A 24,380-nucleotide genomic window follows, 5' to 3' on the forward strand; every position below is an offset into this window, starting at 1 on the left:
GCATCAGTCAGGGGGCAGTGAGCAACTACTTGTGCATCACTCGTTATATACATTCACACACACACACACACACACACACACACACACACAATTGTAATTATTATCTTGTTTCTTTTCTCTATCTGGATCAATAGTTATATCTCAGTCCATGAGTTCTACTTTTTTTTATTCCCGATTCTCTCCCCATCCCACTGGGAAGGGCAGGACGGGAGTGAGCAAACAACTGTGTGGTGCTGAGCCACCTGTCCGCTTAAACCACAACAACCTGCAAGGTAACAGCCACTCACCCCTTAGAAGAAGCCTGTGAGCTTTAACAGAAAGTAAGAGCACAGACAGTGAGTGTCCAAAGGAAGCTGTGCTGTAAAACAATACTTACATCTTGGCCTTCATTTATTCTCTGAAAGGCCCAAGTAAACGTGAAGGAAGCGTTTTTGGAGATTACATGAGTGTAGGATTGCTTCTCTTTACTTCTTTCCCATGACTCCACCACATTAGTATTTTTTCGATTAATATCCTATAAAAGTCATAATAATTTATTTAAAAAAAACCACAAAAGTGGAGTCATATTATACTAAACATTAGCATTTTATAATATAGTCATTAATATATATAAAGGATTTTACAATTGCATTTAACATTTAATAAAAGGAAGCAAACATATTTATCCTGCTTTCCATCACTGGCAACATTCCAGCTGAGAAAAGGCATCTATTCTAAAAGGCATCTATTCTATCTTATTCACACAGCAGTTAACTTTAAAGTCCTATGGCCAATTATGAACAAGGAAGATTCAGCACAATGGCTGAGATTTCAAATTCTGTTTATGTATAAAACATGTGGGTCCCAGAGCATGGAGAGAAGAAAATTAAAATTCAAAGAAATATTGTAGTTTCTACCATCTCAGTATATCCAGCTTGTTGATGTCTCTAGTGAAACAGTACCAAAATTTACACAAGAAAAACCTGTCCAGCCTATCTTTATGTTTCTTATGCTCCATCAGTGGCACATGATCTAGTTCAAGATAAAACAGATTCCTATAAATTATCACTCAATGCAAAAAAAAAGTACCAGCTTCACATTGCAATTGCAGGAACAAGGGAGTGGTCACAGAATTGGTTACCTTCCTCAGCTGATGGACAAGAAAAGTAAAAAACCATGACACTTGGTTTTCATTGACAAATGTCTGCTCCCTGCATATATTCCCCAAGTCTCTGACCGGACTAAGACTAAATTTCCTGATTTCCCTTTTCTTATCATCCCTTCCCACATGCAATGCTTTGGAATTGATAGAGGAAAACATGAACATCCAAGAGCTACTGAGAGATTTATCAGTTGGTCTAAGAAGGGAAATTTGGCTTTCTGGTGACAAATAATCTCTTTTACAACAAGCAAATAATCAACAACAGCTCACAATTCTAGTAGTAGAGAAATTTTGCTGGGCTACTAATTAAATCCTTTCTGCAAGGGCACCCCAGATATAAAGCTAACATCATGCTTAATCTTAGTCATAATAAACAAAGTGCAACTAATCACACCTATGCAAAGGTATTAAAGTGACATGTGAAATACCAGGCTCAGTCATCAGTCATGGAGAGAGGGGTCTCACTTACCGCCATGAAATACAGCACACAATCTGCTGAACAGATGGTCTCAAAAACAAAAGTGATCCGTCCTAGTTCTGACCCAGATGCTCCTGTCACTGATGTCGGAGGTCTATTTGAGAGGAAGAATAAAACATTTACAAGGTGCTCTCCAGACACACGGCAGTCAATCCTTACAATTGCTTTCTATATAGCAGGGGAACTCCAAAATACTATCACATAAAACCTGCCCTTACAGAACTATGGAGGATAGGCTTGCACTGCAACTCTACTCTGCGTTATTAAGCACAGCAGGACTACTTTAAAGTGTGTGATTTTTTTATGGTACAGTTCCCTCACTATCATCAATACCCAAATTTGAATGTATTGGTAGAGAATGTTATTACTTAAATGTGTTACAGAGGGGTAGCTTTAAGTGATTTGCACTGATTCAACTGCATCTACTGGTGGAAGATGCAATCAGGAGTTTCATTAAATAACCAGGGTGCTCTCATGCTATCTATTAAACACTTAAAAATACCCTTGACACTCCTAGTACTCAGCAGCAGGGACCACTTTGGAGAATTTCACATGATTACACTGGAACAATACTCAGAAACACCTGCAATGGAAATGACTGCAGCTCACGAATTACTTCAGTAGAGCAATTCTGGGACACATTGAGCTTTTCCATAAGTATGTTTCTTGCTTCTTTTTTATCTTTTTTGTTGTATGGACATATTGTAAAATAAAAATTAGGGTTTGCTCATCTGTTATAAAAAGTAGCAACTTCCTTCAGCTGAGACACGGCATTCCTTGCCTGTCTAAATCAGAGAATCATAGAATCATCTAGGTTGATCATCAAAATCATCAAGCACATATCAACCTGACCTACCAAGTCCCATTACTAAATCATATCCCCTAGTGCTGTGTCCACTTAAATACTCCCACACATAACTTAAATACATCCAGGGATGAGAACTCCACCACTTCCCTGGACAGCTCATTTCAATGCTTGACATCCCCCTCCAAGTAGAATTTCTTGTTAAGGTCTAATCAAAACCTCCCTTGGTGCAGCTTGAAACCATTTCCTTGCATCCTATCAATTGTCACCTGAGAAAAGAGATTAACAACCTCCTTGCTACAACCTCATTACTGGTAGTTGTAGAGAGTGATGGGGTCTCCTCTCAGCCTCCTCTTCTCCACACTAAACAATCCCAGTTCTCTCTCCTCTCAATTCCATCTGCTCCTCATAACTCTTGTTTTACAGTCCCTCCATCAGCTTTAATGATCTTCTCTGCACATGCTTTAGCAATTCAATATGCTTCTTGTAGTGAGGGGACCAAAGCAGAATGCAATATTCAAAGTGCAATATATAATGTTATAATAATACAATAATAATAAAAAACAAATAATGATAATAATCATTTATGATAATAATAATAGTAGGCACCTGGTCTGAGCTAGGAGCCTAAGGTCAGTCATTTGAAAAAGAAGAGATACAAGCATATCTAGCAGTTAATTCATCCTATCTGTGAGTCCAGGAGAGGTGGGACGCCCCGTTCTCCTGAGGTTCCTGCATCTTCCATTGACTCCAGGAGAAGCATAAACATTGCAGCCTAGCTAGAATAGCAAAGTCATGTGGGATCAGTATCCATTCCACGGCATGTTTAGCTTGTTTATTCACAATGGAAAACTGAAAACTTTGTTCATTCCTAGGTTAATGTGACACAGGTGTAAGACGCAGAGGTAAATGAAAAGTAAATGGAAAAAAATCCTGTTTCTTACTTAAATCCCGGGATGTGCAAGTTCAAGATAAGATAGTCATTGTCAGAGCCTCCAGCTCCACTCTGGATGTGATCACCAGCCACTTCCCAACCTTCACAGAACAAAAAAAAGGTATTTAAGAAACAGGTCACATAACAAAAAAAAAAAAATCTGCTTTACCATACGTTTTTAATCAGTTCAGTGCTTTCATACCAGATGTCTGGTGAAAACTGTAGGATGGTACAAAAATGCTTTTGAAGGAAAAAATTTAGTAATGCTGACTTCATAGGCAAATGTCAATTTGGAGTCAGCAAAGTAATTGAAATTCCTTGACCTGTGCTGATCATTCCATCAGATGAGATGATCCATCTGACCTCTTCCAGCCTTAAAATTGATGAATAAATCTATGCATTAAACATAAATCACATACTTCAGTACATCTCTGCTTAAGACGTATAATTCAAAGCTTGAGTTGCATCAGACCGACAAGGCAGATCAAACTGAGTGGAATTTCTCAGTGAAGACTAGAGGTGAGAGAAGCCCACAACAGAACCATTTTCACAAGTGAGCTGTGACTGCTCTCTGCTGTAATCACAGCACATGTGCAGAGAGAAAGCTCTGAGAACTAAATGAACAATGATCATACACTTCAATTATGTTTTCCAAAAGAGTTATGCGTGTCTTTTTAAGTCACAATTATCACAAAACATGAAAAGAGATAAATTACAGAGAAGTCAAATAGTGTTTTTATCAATGGGGATATTCAGATGCTTCAAAGTATCACAGAATCATAGAATCATTTTGGTTGTAAGGAACCCTTAAAGGTCATCCAGTCCAACTCCCCTGCAATGAACAGGGACACCTACAGTTAGATCAGGTTGTTCAGAGCCCTGTCCAGCCTGACACTGAATGACTCCAGGGATGGTGCACCTACCACTTCTCTGGACAACCTTTTCCAGTGCACCAGCAAACTTACTATAAAAAACCTTTTTCTTATATCCAGTCTAAACCTCCCCTGTTACCATTTCCCCTTGTCTTCTCACTTGTCTTTGTTGTAAAGAGCCTGACCTGTTTTTTCTTATATACTCCATTTAGATACTGAAAGTTTGCTACCAAGTGTATATGGCAGTATAAGTCTTTAGCTGAGGGACCTGATGTAAACTGCATCTTCTGCCCTTTTCTGATATAAAAGAGATATTTAGTGACTGCTTCCTGCAGGAATTATCAAGTCTGGTGAAATTAAAGGAGGGAAACTCTGTTGCGAATCACAGCAAAGAGGATAGCCATTTTGATGGCTGCTCCACTACAACAGCAACCAGCAGGGCAGAAAGGCACTTAACAGTGAAGGGAGTTTTGCTCACCATTCATTCCATCGCATTTTGAGTTGCCAACATTAAAGCAAGAAGTCTTCATGTTGCTCGGTAAGATGTTCCACCACTTGTACTCAAAGCCAAGAGCAGGTTCAGTCCCAGCAGGGCAGGCTTTGCACTCTAAAGGGAGAGAGGATAGGAAAAGGAAATCACACAGAGTAAACACATCTCAAATAATAAGCATATAATGAGCAAATAACATCATTTGTTTCTTTATATCTAAATATCAAAAGACGTATCACAGAATCGTTTCAGTTAGAAAGGACCTTTAAATGTCATCTAGTCCAAGTCGCCTGCAAAGAACAGGGACACCTAGAGCTAGATCACGTTGCCCTGAGCCTGGTCCAGCCTTACCTTGAATGTCTCTGGGGATGGGACACTCATCACCTCTCTGGGCAAACTGTTCCAGTGCCTCACCATCAGGATTAGAAGAGTAGCAATGAGACCTATGCCCTTTTTAGTGGCTTAAGTTGAAAGACTGAGCATGCTGGTGAACACAAGTCCCCATAAAATTCTGCAGGTGACCACCAGTTCAATACATCTTAGAACCAATGAGCCAGAATTTGTGCTCAGAAAATGCTGGCTGAATATTAATTTGACAGTGCTTGAAATGAGATTTGCACAGGGAAGATCATGGCATGGAGAGAAGTATGGATGAAGAATTACTGACAGCAAAAGTTCTGATTTCTTTTTCAGAAACCACTGAAATTACCCCTAGGATATTTAAACCAGCTGAGAAATGTATTCAGAACACAGCAGGTCAATTTAGAGCAGAAAACTCCAATAAAAAAGATTTCAGAGGAAAAATAGATAGTCAATATCCTCTCTCTAATGGCAAATACTAAGAACTTTACAGAAAATAAACTCTAGTTTATGATGATGTGTCATTAAATTCAGTCATACGCAAATAGACAGTTACTTCTGGAGACACAAGCCATTTTTTTAGGACTCCTACCTTGTGTCCCATCTGAAAACGTGCCCTGTGGGCAAGGAGTACAGGAAGATGAGGCATTGCTGTAAAAGCCAGGATTGCAGGGTGGACATTCCTTCCTCTCTCCAGAAGGAGGCAGAGTCAATGCATCAGGGAGGTCCTCTCTGCAGATCTTGGGTTCAATCCATTTGTACATGATCTGAGTCTGGAATGAGAAGACACGGAGCTCACATCATGTGTTAGAAAGCTTTAGGACTGCATGCACCATACAAGGGTGCATGCATATTGTATAATTGAGTTAGGGTATTCCCAATGTTTTATGCCAAAGACAGACACTGCACATCTGGAACAATAAGGGCAAAGCAGGGAAACATAAATGACTGTATTCACAAGCAATTTCAAGATCTCAGGTCTTAAAGAGCAAAGGAAAAAATGTGAAGCTTAAAACAATTATTACAGTGCATTACTATTTATCTAGTGAATTTTTCCATAGAAATGTTTCTGTGGAATGCTATGTAAATAATTCTAACAAGTTAATAAATAATCTGTACATTTTGGCCATAGCAACCTTAGACATAACTTTTCCACTATAAAATTCCTTTATCTGGAAGGCATTTGTTAGCAGAAAATTGTAAGTTTTGCATTTTCTGCAAAGTGGCCAATTCTTTGCAAAGAACCCAAGTTCTCAGTAGTCATCTTCATCCAATTAGCAAAAGCCAGAAACAAACAGGAACTTCCCCAACTCCTCTCTAGTCCCTCCGCTTTACTTAAGGAGTAATTTATGAATGCTGATATGAGTAAGTCTGTACCATTACCTATATAATGGTGTTGTCTCACCACCTTCTCTTGTTGGCAACATAAGTGAGATGAATCACTCACAGAGTTGAGTTTCAAATTTTCATCTGACTTTAGGCCTATCCCTAAAAAGGGTTTAATATCTCAAGATGAATATTAGCTGAGTTTCAGGGAAATCCAAGTGTTAATAATTTAACCTGGTCAGAGCTCACACTCTAGATTCTTCCACTTTTCAGACTCAGCAGCGCAACCAGGAATCCTTGAGGCCAGAAGCATGAGAACATGGTACAGTGGGAATGTCCCCAGTGTCAGAGTGACATGTCTCTCTGCTTGCCTTGCTGTCCTCCTTGGCTATCTCCTCATTCCCTGTTGATCAGCCTTCCCTTGCTGGTCCCAAATACTTAGAGGATTTTCTGGAGTATTGCTGTCTATTTTAGCAGCATCACAAGTGCCCGCATTTAAAATAAAAAAGGATTAGAAGCTAGCAAAGTACTTGTGGGGTTGCCCAGAACCCAGACACACTATATACACTAAAATAAAACTAGTGCAACTGAGCAGAGAGAAAGGGGTCAGACAGTGCCCATAGCCGCAGTGGTAAGGGTTTCTAAGACTGGGGCTGAAGTGACCATCACAGGATTTTCAAAGCAGAAGATGAGTGAAAATCAATAGGAGACAAGTGCATGACTCTCCCAAGGCCACTTCCACACATGCTGTGGAGACAACAATCAGACATCCAGTGAAAAACATGGACAATTATAGTAAGCCATGGGTCGATAAGCCTTTAGGCTGATGCTTTACAACCACTGTTGACCTGCAGATGACTGCAGAATCAAGCCCTCATTGGACTGCATCATAAAGAAAAAAAGCTGGGGAGTAAAGCAAACTTTGACTGATTTCCACAGATGCCAAAAACTGCAGACCAGTAATGGCACTGCATTGCCATTGCCATTGGTATGTTCTTATTCAACCTGAAGATGAAGGGTGTTTGCTGAAAGACCCACTTTGCATTCTGATGATGTTCAGTGAAGGGAAGGGCCACCGAGGAGACACTAAGAGAGCCAATGGTGAAAGTCTGCTCAATGCCAAGGAGCCTTGAATTACCCATCGCAGTTACACGGCAACGTGTAGGAGGCTGCATTTAAATACTGTTGCTAATTCCTCAAGTCATTGCAAGAAGTTAAAAGAGCAAGAATCAGTGAGACAAGAACAGGTTGGAGAGTCTGCCAGCTCTGGGACTAAATTCACAGATGCTTTCTATATTAGAGCACATCATCTCTCAGCTGCATTTTGGAACTGCCTGACCAGGAAACCTCAAAGTAGTCCACAATGCCAGCAAATATTAGGCCAACAACCCATAAGTGCTACAGGTTTTGTGTACTTTCTGTCTCGTGCAGATCTGAGAAAGATGGAAACATGAAGAGGTAAAACAGGCTTGACCATGTTGTCCATGTGGGCATATCCCAAAGTGGGAGTTTCTTCTCCAAATTCCTCCTAAATCCCTATGCAACTGCTGGAACAAAGGGCAGGAGAGCTCCAAAGCCAGTCTGCTCCACCAACAGGACGTCCTATGAGAGACTCATTAGATTCTGAGGAAAATAACCTGAGAGTTCAGGCTTTTTGAGGCATTCCATAAGGCAAGCACATACCTGCAGTTAGGCTGTGCCACAGTATATGAACACAGTAACTAGCTTATATCTATACTGTTATTTAAACAGATTGTGGACTCTTCTTTGACACTAAAACCAAGGGGCACATCACATTAAACACCCTTCCACTCAAAACTGATGTGGCCACATCCAGTGCTCCTGTGCCATGCCAGCACTTGAATTATGTCTAAGCACTGCTGGGACAGAGCATGTTAACATAAGCCAAAAATTTTCCAGGAAAGACACAAACAACTTTAGGTTTTAGGGAACATTAGAATTTAGGACACCACTTCAGCCTGTGCTCCAAACTTTAGTTTTATGAGCACACAGGCAGCACCGGGGACCCAGTCAGACTGATCACAAAAGCAAGGAGCTTAGCATTTCATTACAACAGATCTTTTAAGCAGACACGAGACAAGCAAATTCTTACAGAAGCATAAAATGGAAATGGATACAGATGGAGAAAGCAGCTAAAGGGCACACCAGCAGCCTCAGAGAGATTCAGTTCTGGAAGCAAAATTGGGATAGCAATTGGGTAAGAGATTCTTAGAAAACCTTGTTTTCAAATCCAGACATCACAGAAAGCTCAATGAGATTATAAATAATATCAGGCTTTTTACTTACTTTTCCTTCCTTATCACACGGAGTGTGGATCTGGAAAAAGTCTTTGTTTGTGCATGGAGGACGCTCTATACACGCACTGGATCCCTCTTCTAAAAAGAAAAATACTCTTATAGCAGGTGCTGTTGGTAACTGATTCTTCAACAACTTTCTTATAAATAATTGCAAGAAAGAAATCTGGAGACATTTTGACCATGAAAAATAGATTTTGCTCATGTTGTTTCATGATCAGCAGCTAACCACAGCTGGGAAGACTTGAGATGTACCATATCGTCCAACCACAAGAGAGGCAGGAATGGGCCAGGAGATTATTTGGGAACGAGGTTCCTAGAAACACAAGCCTGAAGGCAGTGATGAAGTCAGTAGATGAACCACCGACCAGTAACACAAGTTACCACGAGAGGGCACAGCACACCTTCAGAAAGTGGGCTCCCTTAGAGATCGAAAAAGATCTCAGTCCCTTCATGTTAGCACTTGTTGCTTTGCCCAACATTGTAGCCTGCTATGTACACAAGTGTCCTCTGCAGCTTTTGGGAAGCTCCACATGAATTTCCATTCTTCAGATCAACTGGACACTAAATTTTGTTGTTGGATAATTCTCACAGCTGTATACAGAAACACGCCTTACATATTCATTCTCTCAATCCCATCTGATTTATGTACCTGCATAATAGATTTCTTCTTTACACTTGGTGCACTCTTTAGCTCCTTTCTCAGAGTAAGTATTTCTTGGACACTCTTGGCAGCCAGATGAACCAGGTTTGTCGCTGTAAGTACCAGGTTTGCATGGGAAGCATTCAGATGTATATGCAACTCCTGTAAGGTAATTTGCAGGTAAAACAATAAAATACAGAGAGGTGTGCTCTACCAACTACTAACAACCTGTGTATCTGGGAAAACAAGCCATTACACAGATTAAAAATCACAGGCTTTAAGCACTCTAAAAACTTTGGTTGTGCTGAATCTTGATCAATCTTTGCTCAGTGCAAGTCTTGACCGATGTAAGAACCTTACAAAGTACTCCAAGCTTGCTAAACCTTAGAGAAAGGCACCAAAGAGCAATTGCAATTCCAAATTAAATGAATTATTTAAGCAGTAATTTAACTACCATTGTTATAATAAAAGTGTCAGCCTATTTATCACTGTTGAGAGGCTCACCAATAAGCATAGCCTTTTTTATAACAGAAAATCTCTTTGCTCCTTTCCTCTCTTTTTTATGATAGAAAACCTCCTTGCTCCTTTCCTCTCTGCTAGCCAAGCTAGTCTTCTCCAGTAGATGGCCTCATGTACCAGCTAAATTCATTCTTCAGCCTTAGCCCTGACAGTGAAGTTTTCATGTTTTGTTTCTGTGCATTAAAATAAGAGGAAGGGAACAAGGGGGCTAAAAAAGTCACTTTGGTGTTGAGAGCACACCAGTAGAAATAGCACTTGTCAAGCACCGTGACAAAAGAGTGAGATAATACCTAAAAGGCAAATATCTCTTACCTTCAATTGTGATGTTTTTCACCAGAACTGGTTTTACCACTTTGGACCCCATGAGAATCCCTGTTGTTCTCCAGTATAGTATATTACTACCTGATTTCAAGGTTACCTGCAACAATATGTACGACTGTTAGTTTGCATCCCCTCTCCAAGAAACATCTTATTTCTCTCTTCTGTTGCTCTGTTTCTGCGCATCCAAGCAGCAACTCAAGCTTTTCCTAAGCTGCTTAGTGAGACAAGAAGTAATGGAGAGACAATTAGGCAGATGCTGTGGAAACATCTTTGAAAAGTGCTAAAGTGGGTGTAATAAAAAAGCTGTTTGATGCTCCAGTTTTATGGAAAAACACCAAGAGCTGCTTCTGACTGTGTAGTAAATAGAACTGGGAAAAGATCTACCATACCTACCACTACTCTACAAGTTGCTTTCTGCCAGCGAAAGTGTTGGCCTGAAGGTGCTGTATCTTTGTATGACAATCCTCATCTAAGAAAAGGGATAAACTCCACCTGCACAAGGGTCTGGGATACTGAAATTTACAGCAGTGCAGTGCAGTCCAGGCAGGACAACGGTTTTTTTCACTCAGGATAGAATCCAAAAACTCAGCAAAAGGAGACAAAGCACATTGTATCCCCCACTCCTCCAGGCAACCTTAATCCAGGGGAGAGCTAGGTTACCACAGGTAACAGCCAAAGTTGGACCACATGAACCAAACATCATGTTGTGTGGTACAGAGATGTTGAGATGTAACAGACCTAGTGTGCTGAAAGCAAAGGCTGCAGTGAATGGAATATTGGGACCAGAGAAGCTAGCAGGATTTGCAGCACAGACAAAAGCCTCAAGGAGAGCCAGAACAGCCATCTCACCTGGCTCATGTCTACATTTCAGCCAGGCATTCAAGCCATCCTCACAGTCAGTACAGGCACGTGCACATTCAAGCCATCCTCACAGTCACACAGGCACGTGCACGTTCCAGACATTGAGCTCAAACAGCACCATCTCCCATTCAGATTCAGTCTATATCTTCTGGTTCACCTGAACCAATGGCCTGGCCCCAGATCCACTCCTCAATCTGTGTTACTCACCCCTTCTGATCCAGCTCTCTCACCTCCAAACATGACTCATGGGAGGCTTGCACCTGAGGTACCAGGCGCTGCCAACTAGAGCTGGCTCAGGAACACAGTTTATCCTCCAGGAAGATAAGCAGACAACAGAAAACAGAGCAGAGTGTTCTCCATGCCAACAAAAAGCCTTCTTGTTCTGGCATCACGTCATCTACAATGGGCCTTTGCTGTCATGGCTCTGGGAATTGGGCTATGAGGGTCTAGTGAAAATCAGGCATTAGTATGAACTAATGAGTCTGCACATGGTCTGTGCACTAAGCAAGCTCAGCTGGCCGGGTCATAGGCCAAGGAAAAGGCTGCTGTTCCCAACGTGGGCACTCATGTTTGCTACAGGAGCCACCTCAGTGCTTCCAGCTTGCTTTTTAGCAGGATAAGTTGGAAAGCACAAGCTGGCTGCATGCACTTAGGAACAAAAAGCCAGCCCTGCCTGCCTGCATATCACACACTGTGCCCATGGCTGCATGGCAGGGTCTTATGAGCAAACAAATGTTGCAGAAGATTTCAATTACCATCATGTCAAGTGACCATGGCACGTGGATTTGCGTAAATCTGTTCAGCCTCATAAATACAGCACTTGATTAAGGGAAATCAATAGAAATTCTTGCATGTCTATCATTTGCTTCAGGATCAGCTCCTTAGAGATCGCAGTGGCCCTGCCCACAGTAGCAGGCAAGTTGTGCTTCCCATGCATTCACAGGATCTGATCCTTGCTTGTTCAGAGGAAATTACAGTCATTGATAAATGCAAAAAATATATATATTTGTGAACAAATTTTTACTTACAGAATGAGAGCCCCATTCCCCATTGTCTGTCAGCTTCACCCATTTGTCTGCTGTGGACTCCATCTCTTTGCACTGGTCATTCTGTATCTGTTAATTAAAAACACAAGATCAGTGACCACAATCAGATACACCTCTCAACCAGCCTAAAGATTGCTGTCTGGGAATGATAAGATTCAGCTTGCTCCTGTTGCTACATATTTAGGACGGCAGCTGCCTTATTTACAAGAGAAAAAAAACTTTCAAAACTTGCTATCAGCCTCCACTGATGGCATTCTTGATGCAAATGAAAAAAAGGGCAGGAAGAGCCATGCCCTCTCACGGTCGTCAGATTTGGATGCTGCTCATCTTGTCTTGGCTGCTTCTCCCTTCTCCCAGGCCCTAAAAGTTCCAGTTCTCTCAAATCCAGTGGCTGTGGGCCCCCAGATCCAGGCAGGATAACAGCGGGGATTGGCATGTGGCCTCAAAGCTTTCCACTCATTTCTTCTCACAGCTATCTTCTCTAAAGATAAGGTTCTAAGTCCCTTTTAGGCATGAGTTCAAATACTCAGCCTTTCTTCCAGCACGGAGAAAGGTCATTTCAATGCTTTCAGCTGAAATTCAGTAGATCTGAGGTCAAGACTCTTCCTCAAAGTTACTCCACATCTTGCCTGAAGTAAGTCATATAACTCCATATCTTCACACTTAATTCTCATCTAGACCCACTGCACTGAAGCAAAATGGGGAGAAGTACCTAAATAGAAGATTTAGAGATCCAATTATCTTACAGAGTCTCAGCCTGAGCATCTTTGTGTCTGACTTCCTATATGGAAAATGGATAGTACATTATCTTTTCATAAGAATCAAAGGGCTTTATTATGTAAAAAGGCCTGGGAAGGGAAGCACTGAGTATTTAACAAGAAGTATCCACACTTGCATCCCATATTGGAGGACATCTCCTTGTTTACCCTCAGACCAGAAGTGCAGGCACCTGGCTGCTCCCAGTTTACTCATCACCTAGTTTGTATTTGTGCTTGGGACTGCTCTGACTCAGGTGCAGAACACTGTACTTGGCTTTGAGGTTTGCACAGGCCTACCTCTCAAGCCAGCCAAAGTCACTCTGGATGGTGTTCCTTCATTACATTCCATCCCATCCCTTAAGGATGATGAAAATCCTATATTTAAGGATGAATATCCTTCCCTGAAATGCTGGGGACCACCAGAAGTTATTTACTTGGGCATTTCTGTAAAAGGCTGCAGCTTCACTGAGAAGGAAATGACAAATGTAAGGATGTGAATCAGCGGGACATGGCCAAAAGTAACAAAAAGCCGTATTCAAATCTAGCATTCAGAGAACCAATACATTTGTTCCTTTGTGGGAGCAAATCAGTCAGCCATTAAAGCAACTGGATCTCGGATTCATGATCTTGTTACATTCATCTGACAACAGAATGCATATTTGTTACTTCCTCCCCAGGAAGAAGGGCAGACTGGGGCAACTACACTGCACCACATAGCCCCGTGCTGTGAACCTCCTGGTTTCTCATACCCCAACCAGTCCATCCACATGGGAAGAGCAGGATGCCTTTACCACGCAGGTCCCACCAGATTAATTCAGTAATTTGGATCCAGCATGGTGGAAGCCCAGCGAGGCTGCTCCTATTTTAGATCTATGAAAAAACTTGTTTTGCTGCTCTTTTCAGGATTGAAATCTTATAATGCAAGGTTGGGTTCATCATAAAAAAGGCCTTACGAAAAATTCAAAGAAGATGTTGTTGTCAATATATTGGTATTCAAAGAAGACAGAACCGGACTTCTTCAGGTGCACGGCGTAGATGAGAGAAACTGTACAATCATCCCTGTTTGACTCGATGTAATTCCCTCGTGGTGTCCATGAAGAGCTGGTAAGTACAAACAAAACAAGCCTCAGCTCAGATCACAGGCACCGAGGAGACCTTTCTTACAATATAGTACAAAAATGTATTAACGCAATAAAGAACCCCAAGTCCCAGAGTAACTAAATGCAGTGGATTTATAACTTTGTTACTGAGGAGCCTTTTATTTTTCACTTAAAAATAATATTTATCATTAAAACTATGTATGGGGACAGATACGCTACTGAAATTTAGGACCCAATCTGCACAGGAAAGGTTTGTTAGCAATCGGTCCAACACACTTTCAGTCATATTCAGAAACAGCATTCTGCAGCCATCGTGGGTCTCTAAATAGGCTGTGAAAGTACCTTTTAGCCACATTTACTGCACCATAACTTTGGAGCTTTCCAGCTACAAAAAAGCACAGCTCCAGGCTGGTCTTAGGCTCACGATCTGCTGATGAGTCCAAGGAGACCAAAATTGCAGCAAAGAAATGGCTAAAAATTTTCCTTCTCAGTCTTGACATTACTGGAGCTGTTTGCCCTCTTGGAGAGCTTAGGTAAATCATTAAGCTGACTTCATGCAGCTGAGAGGGACAAGGTAACCACAGCAGGACTTTGCAGCATCTGCAGCATTCCCTACACCTATCCCTCCCACTGTATTGTGTGGTTAGATATGGATTTTCACTTCAGATAGACAAATAATTTCCCTGTATGTTTATGGAGCTGAGCTTTCCAAATCTTAAGGACTCTAAATACTGTTCCCAACAGAACACCTTGGAAAGGCCACACCACTTCACTAGTGGATCAACCACTTACTACAAGATAAATGACATTTAAAGCACTCCCAAAATTCATGCAAGACAAAATCCTCTCTCACACCAGCTGTGTTAGACCACACCTATACCCAAGGTAGGACCCCTTTCCCAAATGCACACTAAGCGCTGAGAAAAGACCTGCAGGATGTGGGCCAGGAGCTTATTTTAAGCACGGGCTCATCATTGCTGCATAACCCAGGCACACACAGAACTTCTTACTTGTTGCAGCTGTTGGCTTTATTCTCAGCTGAGCCCACTGCTGTGTCCATGAATGTCGCCACATTGGAAAATCCTGCTGGCAGCTCGTCCCACTCATCAAACTTGATCCCACTGCCCAGCGAGTAGGTCCCCTCAGCACATTTGCTGCACACCTGGTTCTTCATCTCCAAGTACTCGCCAGAGGCACAGGAGAAAGCTAGGGAGACAATCATTACCAACATATTAATGAAAAAAAAAAAAAATCCCAATTAATTTCCATTAATTCTTTGCTACTTAATTAATTAAGAGTGAACTGATGGGAAACAGATGGGAATGTCCAGATCTCAGGAACACAATAGGTGAACCCTCAACAAAGGCTGCGAAATTCAGATGCTCTCCTGTGCCTACTTTTTCACCAGTATGATGGCACTGGAACCAAATCTCCTGACAGCTCCTGATTCACAGCTTGTCTCCACTGGCAAAAGATTTAGAAACGAAATCTCTAGCCACAAACTGTTCTCAAAAGCAATTTGTGAAAGTGAAGGCTTGTAATAGAGTTTTTCTCGCTCTCATTCACTTACTCGCTACACCTTGAACTCAGTTAAAATTACTGGCACCTGAGAGAGAGAGCAGACCCATATTACCCACCTTTATGGTAGCTAAGAAACACAGCATCCCATTGAGCATAATGTAACACTACAAATCTAGGCTGAGAGCTGAACACCTAATCCATAACTCTCTACACTTCTCATGGACTGCCAAGTAACCCTTGAACATCTTGCCTGATCACAGAATCATTAAGGATGGAAAAGAGTAGTAGAATCACCTAGTCCAATCATCACCTCATTACCACCAACCATGCCCACTAAACCATGTCACTCAATGCATCATCTACCCTTTTCTTGAAAACCTCCATGTATAAGACTCCATAACCTCCCTGGGCAGCCTGTTCCAATGCCTCACCACTCTTTCTGAGAATATATCCAACCTGAACCACCCCTACTGCAACTTAAAGCCATTACCTTTCATCCTATAGACCAGCCAAGACCAACAAATAGCCCTGTCTAAGAAATGAGGTTGACTGTGGTGCTATTAGGATGTTGAGAAGATACATACTGGTATAGCAAAGAGAGTAAACATATGTAACTAGGGAAGTATAATTTAGAAAACATATTCACAAAGTGATAATCCCACTCTCTTCCACCCTGCACTGCATCACATCCTCTCTGAGACTGAATGCCCGGGATGGAAACCAAATGAGCACTTTCTGCAGCATTTATCTCTTGTGTTGCTGGGTTTATAAACTCAACTCTGCCAGTCTAGCCAAAGTAGGACTCAGAGCAAATCACACAACTCAGCCCAAGAAATGCTGGGAACTCTTACTGAATATTTTATGTGTGCTACATTGTGCAGTGGCAGACATTCCATAAACTCACTTTAAGAGACACAAACTCACAGTCTGAGAAGCTGTAGGACTGCTAGCCGAAGTGACGAAACTGGCCCAAAACAACTGACACCAGCTGAAGCTGCAGCATATGTGGTTTTATGGATGTGCTGACGTTTATCTAACTGCAGAAAAACTTGTTTGACTGTTAAGTATTCTGATAAAGATGTGGCTGCGTAACAGCAATTTCTACCCAAATCCAACCTCCAGCTCAGGCTCCCATTTCTGAGCTGGCTCCCAATGCATTTCTTTGTGTAACTGCCCTTGACAGGCAACACTGGAATGCAGATAAAAGGTCCATTTTGATTGAAAGCTCTGCCAAAGGGTCATTATCTCTTCTTGGTCATATTGACATGCTCTCAATCTTAGCTAGTGAAAGTCAAGTCAACAAACCTGTTCTCCTAACCTATCACTCATGAGTGACACACCAAGAAGGAAAGAGCCAGCAGAGCTGGTGTGGCAATGTATGCATTCCTCAGGCGCCCAAAGAAAAGCAGCAAGCACTTTCCTACGTGTCTCCCTGAAGTAAAACCACCGACTGTACGACTTTTTACATCTGCAGGGGTGTCCCTGCTCACTGTTTTAGCACTGTTGATAAATCCTGCCTTATTTTTCTCTTGAAGGTTCCAGAGAGAAACCATTAGGAAGGGAAATAAAAAAGCAAGCCTTTTTATGACATTCAGATCCTTTAACAGCTCCAGCATTTTTTAAAGAAAGTTCAGTTGCAAGAAACTGAGTGCTTCTTAGCCACACATCGAGATTTGTGAATTTTGAATAAGAAAACAGTAATCAAGGGAATCTTGCTATCATGAAGAAGGTGCAGCAGGCAGCAGAGCCTCCTCAATTGTAGTGAGGTTGATCAGAGGTTATTACTTTAACTGAATGAAGATCTTTTAACTCCTTGCAGCTTGATCATTTTAGAGAGAGTAAAAAAGTGTTCAAGAAATCAAACTGGCTGGTGCAGACTACACTGCCTATCCATTGCTCACCTCCCATGTGAGAGATGAATCTTTTTAGGTGGGAAATTACTTCTTTCTATTTTCTAAGCATCACATTTCAAAGGCTGCAGCACTTCCTGTCAAAACACATACATCTGCAAGCAAACTAGCTCTGAGCATGCCAGTTGCTTGCCAGGTTCAATTTGGGGCTGAACGTGGCTAATAGCAACAAGAATCGCTTTCGACGTTGAAACAGATGCACCACTTGGTCCCATTCCAGGTGGTCGGTAGCAGGGGGGTGGGGAGGAAAGACAGCATGTGCCAAGCACTGAGATATTCTCTTCTACAGCTTGCACTTCCAGCAAGCATGGAGACCAAGAGCCGCCTCAGCAACACCATTTCAGGAATCTATCTCAGCTGGAGGAGGGCACACTGTGCCCACGCCAAGAGGGATCCCAGAAAGTAGATGTCACTGACAATGGCTTCAGCGAGTTGGAAACAACGGTGGAAACATAAGCATCACAGTTTGTGTCAGATGGGTCCCATGAGTGCTCATATAGGAACAAAAAGAACACCATACACAACTTTGTCAGGACTTATTGCACCAATATGAGGCTGAAAGTGACAGTTTCCCTGATCACATAACTACTGGTGACAAGTTGTGGTGTCACCACTACAAGCAAGAGTCCACACTGCTGTTCACAGAGGAGTGATATGTGAATTCCTCATCAAAGAAAAAGTTCAAGATGCAGCCCTCAGTAGGTAAAGTGATATGCGTTGTTTTTTGGGATAGGAAAGGGGTGATTTCCTGGAACTCAAACAAACCATCCACTCTGACCACTACATCACAACACTGACTAAGCTGGAGGCTCAAACTTCCAGAGTCAGACCAGAGAAGAAGACAGTTTTTCCCTTGCAACACAATAACACCAGATCCCATATCAATTTGAAAACTATGGAGCACATTGCCAATCTTGTCCGGACTGTCATCTACATCCACTATATAGTCTGGATTTGGTACCTTCTGACTTCCATCTGTTCAAGCCAACGAAAGATGGACTGGGTGGGCAACATTTTCCTAGCAATGATGCAATCATAGCAGCTGTGAAACAGAGGGACACATCTGCTGGTGCAGATTATTACGAGTGAGACATGCAAGCTCTTGTTCATTGCTGATGAAAATACATAGCTAATAATGGTGACTATGTTGTTTTGTGGCTGAGAATTTGCTCTATCAAATAGTGTTATGCTCTTTCTACCTATTGTAGTTTCCAAAGAAAAAAATGAAGGCATTACTTTTAGATCAACCTAACTATTTTGAGTGTACTGTCTCACTTGTCATCCTCTCTTGTTTCAGAGAAGATTAATCCTCCTGCTTAGACATACCCTTGGTGACCACCACCCACCCCTGATCCCAGGGACACTTTGTTTAAGCATTTGATACTTTCTTTTTGGAGACACTATCTCTATTGAATAGTTCCTTAGATGTATATAATTTTTGGAAAATAAAACTATGGCTGTTTAATCATATTGGCAATTTTCAGAATTTTTTCCACAATCAATGCTATTGATCAGCTTTGGACATCACTGCCGTAAAGCACATCCTTGCTCTCCCTTTCCAACTGCAAGCTGTCATAGAATCATAGAATCATAGAACAGGCTGGGTTGAAAAGGACCACAAAGATCATCTAGTTTCAACCCCCTGCTATGTGCAGGGTCGCCAACCACCAGACCAGGTTGCCCAGAGCCACATCCAGACCGGCCCTGAATACCTCCAGGTATGGGAGCATCCACAGCCTCCTTGGGCAACCTGTTCCAGTGCGTCACCACCCTCTGGGTGAAAAACTTCCTCCTTATATCTAACCTAAACCTCCCCTGTCTCAGTTTAAAACCATTCCTCTTGTCCTATCACTGTCCACCCTGTTAAACAGCCGTTCCCCCTCCTGTTTATACACTCCCTTCAAGTACTGGAAGGCCACAATGAGGTCTTCCCGAAGCCTTCTCTTCTCCAAGCTAAACAAGCCCAGTTCCCTCAACCTTTCCTCATAGGAGAGGTGCTCCAACCCTCTGATCATCTTAGTGCCCTCCTCTGGATCCTCTCCAAAAGCTCCACACCCTTCCTGAGCTGGGAGCCCCAGGCCTGGATGCAGTACTTCAGATGGGGCCTCAAAAGAGCTGAGCAGAGGGGGACAATCACCTCCCTCCCTGATATTAATCCCTCCCTGTCCTATTAACCCTTTCAAATATCAGCTTGGGTGTAACACACCGACTGACAAAGCAATGCACATTTGGAAGAACATATTTGATCTTTTGCCTATGAAAAAAAAAAGTGAAAAAGTTTTGTTGTGGGTTGTGTAGGGAACCAGCCTCACAAAGGGTGTTGCAACGTACTGTTAGGTAGACACATGCAGCCACATACATCCATACATGTATGCAACAAAGCTGACACAAATTGACTTCATGAAAAATTAAAGAGAGCTACAGTGCTAATAACTCACCAAAACCATTGTGTAAGTCTTGGCAAACAGACCTCGCTCCATTCTTTAAAAGGATTACAAGTCACCTGATAAAAGTGACTGTGTGGATATAATAAGACTTCAGCTTTCCAAAACAATTAACTAAGTTTAGCGTGTCATTCTGAGGAAAAAAAAAAAATTAGAAGCACCATACAATACCAGTAAAGCACAGCTTAAATGGATTAAGAAATGTATGAGAAACTGATCTCAAACAGAGCTGTCAATGGGAGATCACTGCCAAGCAGGGGGGATGGAAGCAGTTCTGCCTGCAACGGCACTGAGTCACGTTTTTATCAGCAATCTGCAGAAAAGAAACAGTATTAAAATTGGCTTATGAGAGACTGAGTGGTAAGCCTGGAAGCAGCACAAGTGGGTCTGCTGGTGATCCCAAACCAACTCCAAGTCAAGGAGCTCCAGCACTGCTTTCAAAAGGTAGAAATGTGTCCCAGAGAGAAGAAATCTGAAGGCTGGAGTGGATCCAACATTTATCAAGAGCTTCCACTGTGTGCAAAAAGGTGCTAATCAAGTCTGCAGGTAGATGTATTTAGAGATGAAAGTAACGTGTAGAATGAAACCTGTGTATCACAGGCAAGAGGGTTGTTCCAATACTAAATACAGTTCCGCTTCTGCATTTTTAATGTATGAAAAAAAAAGGAAAAGAAAAAATAAACAAACAAACAAAACTTTAAATGCTTTCAAAATTAGGGATAATATGTTACAGTGTGAAAACTGAAGAGGTTAGTCTGTTTAGTTTATCAAGAGAAGATTGAGAGTCAATTTGATAAACATATAAATAACTCTAGAGGGAGAAGGCATAGGACACCACCAGACTCTTTAATCAATGAAAGGACTGCATTTAGCTACCTTCTGGAAGCTAAAGCCAGACAAATTCAAACTGGAAACATGTTAGAATGCACATTTTTAATAGCAAGAATAATTGATCACTCTAACAATCTGTCATGGTATGTGATGGACCCTCTGTCTCTCAAGTGCTTTATACCATAACTGGACATCACGAAGAAGAAAAACTCACACCAAATTATCTTCCACGCCTTTGGCATAACAGGATGCATTTTAATGACCTGCGAGGTCAAACTAGTGAAACTAATTAATCCCCCTCTCTTAAGCTCTGTGAGTCAAGAGTGATGGTATTGTAGCCCTCCTGGGACACAACATGAACATGGGAAATGCTGAGTTGAGAGCCATTCTCCCTGCATAACTGCTTCCAAGAAGTGCATGCAATACATTATTTTTTCAGATCTGGCAGAACAAACGTTAGAATCATTTTGCAGACGTGGAAATGATTCCCCAGAGGGCAAAAGAAACCATAAGCAGGCTTGCCTCACTTGCTCTTTGACTGCCAGGCTCCAGGGTCATGTTCGCATTTTAGTACAGCTGTGGCCCTCCCACTGATTTCAATGAACTTGAAAAAAATTTGCTTAGCATGTTTCTGTTCTAGTAAGTGATCCTAACAATTTCACATTGTTTAGTCTTCTGATGCTAGTCACTGAACAAAGCTGGATTAACAAGAGTAGATGCTCACGTATATATTGCTACTTCTGAGGTCTGAGACCTCCCTCTGTAGTGTTTTCTCATGTCAGGTATCTCTCAGATACTGCTATTCTGTAAGAGGAATATTTGGGATTTGAAGGTAAATCAAAGCTGTCTCAGTGGCCGATATCCTCCAACACCAAATCCACAACATACTCAACTGCTTCCCTCCCTTCTGCAGCCCTGTGTCACCCCTTCCCTCAGCAAGTTTGACCCCACACCACTCAGGCCCAGTAATTCCCTCTTTATTGGCCTTATCAGCAGACATTCTCCTTCAGACATTTCTTAATTGCGATACTTAAAATTATTTCAGCTATTCTGAGTGTGGGCATGTTTGCATGCTTTCCTCCCCTGGCTCACAATACATTCCACTAAAAACAAAAACAACATAGGACGGATTTTGCCTGATTATAACATTAGAAGGGGTAGCAGTGGAGCAGCAGAGAGTACCTAAATGAGTGAAAGTACACACAAAGATAACCTCAAACTCTGGCTTTCCAGCTCTCTCCCTCCATTTATTTGTTCTTCATTCAGAACCCAAACCCCTGCACTTGAGATGCAATGCTGTCACCTCCTCAGGCAGAGCTCAGTTATCTTAGTCTCCCATAGGCAAAGGAAAAAATTGTAGGTGAGAAAAGCAATATAAGGTTGGCAGCAGTTGTCCCTCCAAACAGCTGCTGGGTTCAACAGACGCATGCCACAAACCTAGAAGGGAAGACATGACCAAGGGAAAGCAAACTGAGCCATCTGTTCAGTGCCACTTTAGGACACTGTAGTCCACAAAACATGGAGCCAATACCCAACCACAGTACAGGAGGAGTAGAAAAAAACAAAAACAAAGGAAGAAACAACTCATTGCTTTATTATTAATGTTTCCTGTAATCTCAGCCAGCTTCAGAATATCTTCCGTGAATAATTTATATGAGGTTTCTCCAATAGACTGTGAATAATTGATGTTGGTTTTCTTCAGTCATTATATCCCAATGTGTTATCAGGAACCAAGCCGAATCTTAATTTAAGGGAAAACTCTGTCAAGCCTTCTTTGGGCTTGAAATGTGATCAGACTGAAATCAGAGGTAACCTGGTAAAGAGTAACTTCTGTGGAAGGGATGCTTCCTTTTCTTAAGAGTAAATATTTTTTCCTTCTATCCAAGAAATGACAAAATAAATCAATGTTCTCTCCAGTTGTTCTCTTTGACAGGAACAGTACCACTTCCCCCAGCTGGCTTGGCATATGGGAGAGTTTATTATCACTTTTATTTCATTGGATGGGTACTGACAGCTGTGGTTTTGGAATTGGAATATTCAGCTAATTCATGAAGAAGTAGAACATAGAAGGAAGACAGTCATGCCCAGGAAGTTAGCAAACAGAGCTGCTGTTACAACAGTCACCCTAATGGCTCACCACTGCAAAAGTTGGGGAACAGAGGAGGAAATGTACCTAGAGGTGAGTAACTCTCCATTCCCTATTGATTGATGCCACTGAGCCTATTTCAATTGCTCACCCACCAAAGCAGTTGCTGCAAATGGCGTCTCATGACGTCTGAACTGTCTTCTGCAGACTAGCAAACGCAATCCAAGTATGAGAGGAAATTTATGTCCTTCTGGTGTAGCAACTGTAGACCAGATAGGAAACACTAAGAAATCTCAACGAATCCTAAACAGCTATATTTGAGCAATGGCATTGAGCTTGAGGTATCCAGGGACTGAATTGCAACTGGGCCTCAAATACTGACTCACATGAAAATGTCTACACTCAACTACCTCCATCCTATTCAGCTGATGTGTCAAAATTTTCATTGTGATCACAGTCTCTTCCTCACACACACATTCTGTTTGCCTCTCATACCTCAATCACAGCAAATCTTACGGTCTTGCTAGTTTCTTTCCATTTAAAATAGAAATCAGATTCAGTAGATTATGTGTCTAACTTACTGAATTGTATTGTGTACAAAAATAGAGCAAAGGAATCATCGTAAGACTCTAAGACCAATTTTCCCCTTGGAAGCCTCAATACATACACCAACACACAGTTCTCAGTAACTCTTCCCTGGGAATTAAACTCTATGAATTCAGTGCAAACTCTTCCGACTTTTAAAACATTTATCTAAAAGGATCTTTGAAAAGTCAACAATGTGACTTTTTCCCCAAAGACATTGTATTGCTCATGTACAGAGGAAATTAGCTCATTAACAGTGATGCTTGAAAAGAAATGAAAATACACATCTGTTGGAGACTTTTAGTAGCAGCTCTCAAGCTGCCATGCACGCCACTGCCAACTCAACATCTTCACTTCGTGGCATTGTTGCATTAATTCCTTGCTGTTCATATCAGAATTAGCTGTAGAGCCAAAATCATGTACTGTCTTTCTCTCTCATACATCTTTTAAGATCCTGAGTGGAAGAAGCAAAGCAGTAAGTAGGATTGCTACCCTGGACTTCAGGAGAGCCAACTTCGATCTCTTCTGGGACCTACTTGGAGCTATCCCGTGGGCTCGGGTGTTAGAAGGTAAGGGGGCCTCTGAGAGCTGGTCAGCATTTAAACAGCTCTTCTTTCAAGCTCAGGATCAGTGCGTCCCTGTGACCAAGAAATCGGGAAAAGGTGGCAGAAGACCTGTGTGGATGAGCAAGGAGCTCATGCGCAAGCTCAAAGGAAAGAAGAAGGTCCATGAAATGTGGAAAAAGGGTCTGACCACTTGGGAAGAATATAGGAATGTAGTCAGGGCCTGCAGGGATGCAACAAGGAAGGCTAAAGCCCGTCTGGAATTGAATCTGGCTAAAGTGATAAAGGATAATAAAAAAGGGCTTCTTCAAGTATGTTAACAGCAAAAGGAAAACTAGAGAGAATGTGGGCCCCTTACTAAGTGAGGGGGGGTTCTGGTAACGGGGGATGCTGAGAAGGCAGAGATACTGAATGCCTTCTTACTTCCATCTTCAGTGAAAAGGCTCTCCCACAGGAATCCCACACCGTGGA

The 24,380-nt window shown here is 41.9% G+C and overlaps 1 protein-coding gene across 1 annotated transcript in view; it reads right to left on the reverse strand.

The window, feature by feature from the left end:
- Positions 1-24,380, reverse strand: part of KIAA1324L (KIAA1324 like) — a 49,632-nt gene that overhangs the window by 16,179 nt on the left and 9,073 nt on the right. The window contains exons 2-12 of the mRNA XM_010715760.3: positions 14,980-15,175; positions 13,823-13,970; positions 12,094-12,180; positions 10,196-10,301; positions 9,374-9,526; positions 8,714-8,802; positions 5,673-5,853; positions 4,709-4,837; positions 3,369-3,459; positions 1,611-1,713; positions 377-514 (exon numbers count right to left, since the gene is read on the reverse strand). Coding sequence (XP_010714062.1) covers positions 377-514; positions 1,611-1,713; positions 3,369-3,459; positions 4,709-4,837; positions 5,673-5,853; positions 8,714-8,802; positions 9,374-9,526; positions 10,196-10,301; positions 12,094-12,180; positions 13,823-13,970; positions 14,980-15,143 — 1,389 coding nt within the window. The 5' untranslated portion in view covers positions 15,144-15,175. The remainder of the gene's footprint in view (positions 1-376; positions 515-1,610; positions 1,714-3,368; positions 3,460-4,708; positions 4,838-5,672; positions 5,854-8,713; positions 8,803-9,373; positions 9,527-10,195; positions 10,302-12,093; positions 12,181-13,822; positions 13,971-14,979; positions 15,176-24,380) is intronic.

This window comes from Meleagris gallopavo, chromosome 1, assembly GCF_000146605.3.
Source record: "Meleagris gallopavo isolate NT-WF06-2002-E0010 breed Aviagen turkey brand Nicholas breeding stock chromosome 1, Turkey_5.1, whole genome shotgun sequence".
In the NCBI taxonomy this organism is placed as follows: domain Eukaryota; kingdom Metazoa; phylum Chordata; class Aves; order Galliformes; family Phasianidae; genus Meleagris; species Meleagris gallopavo.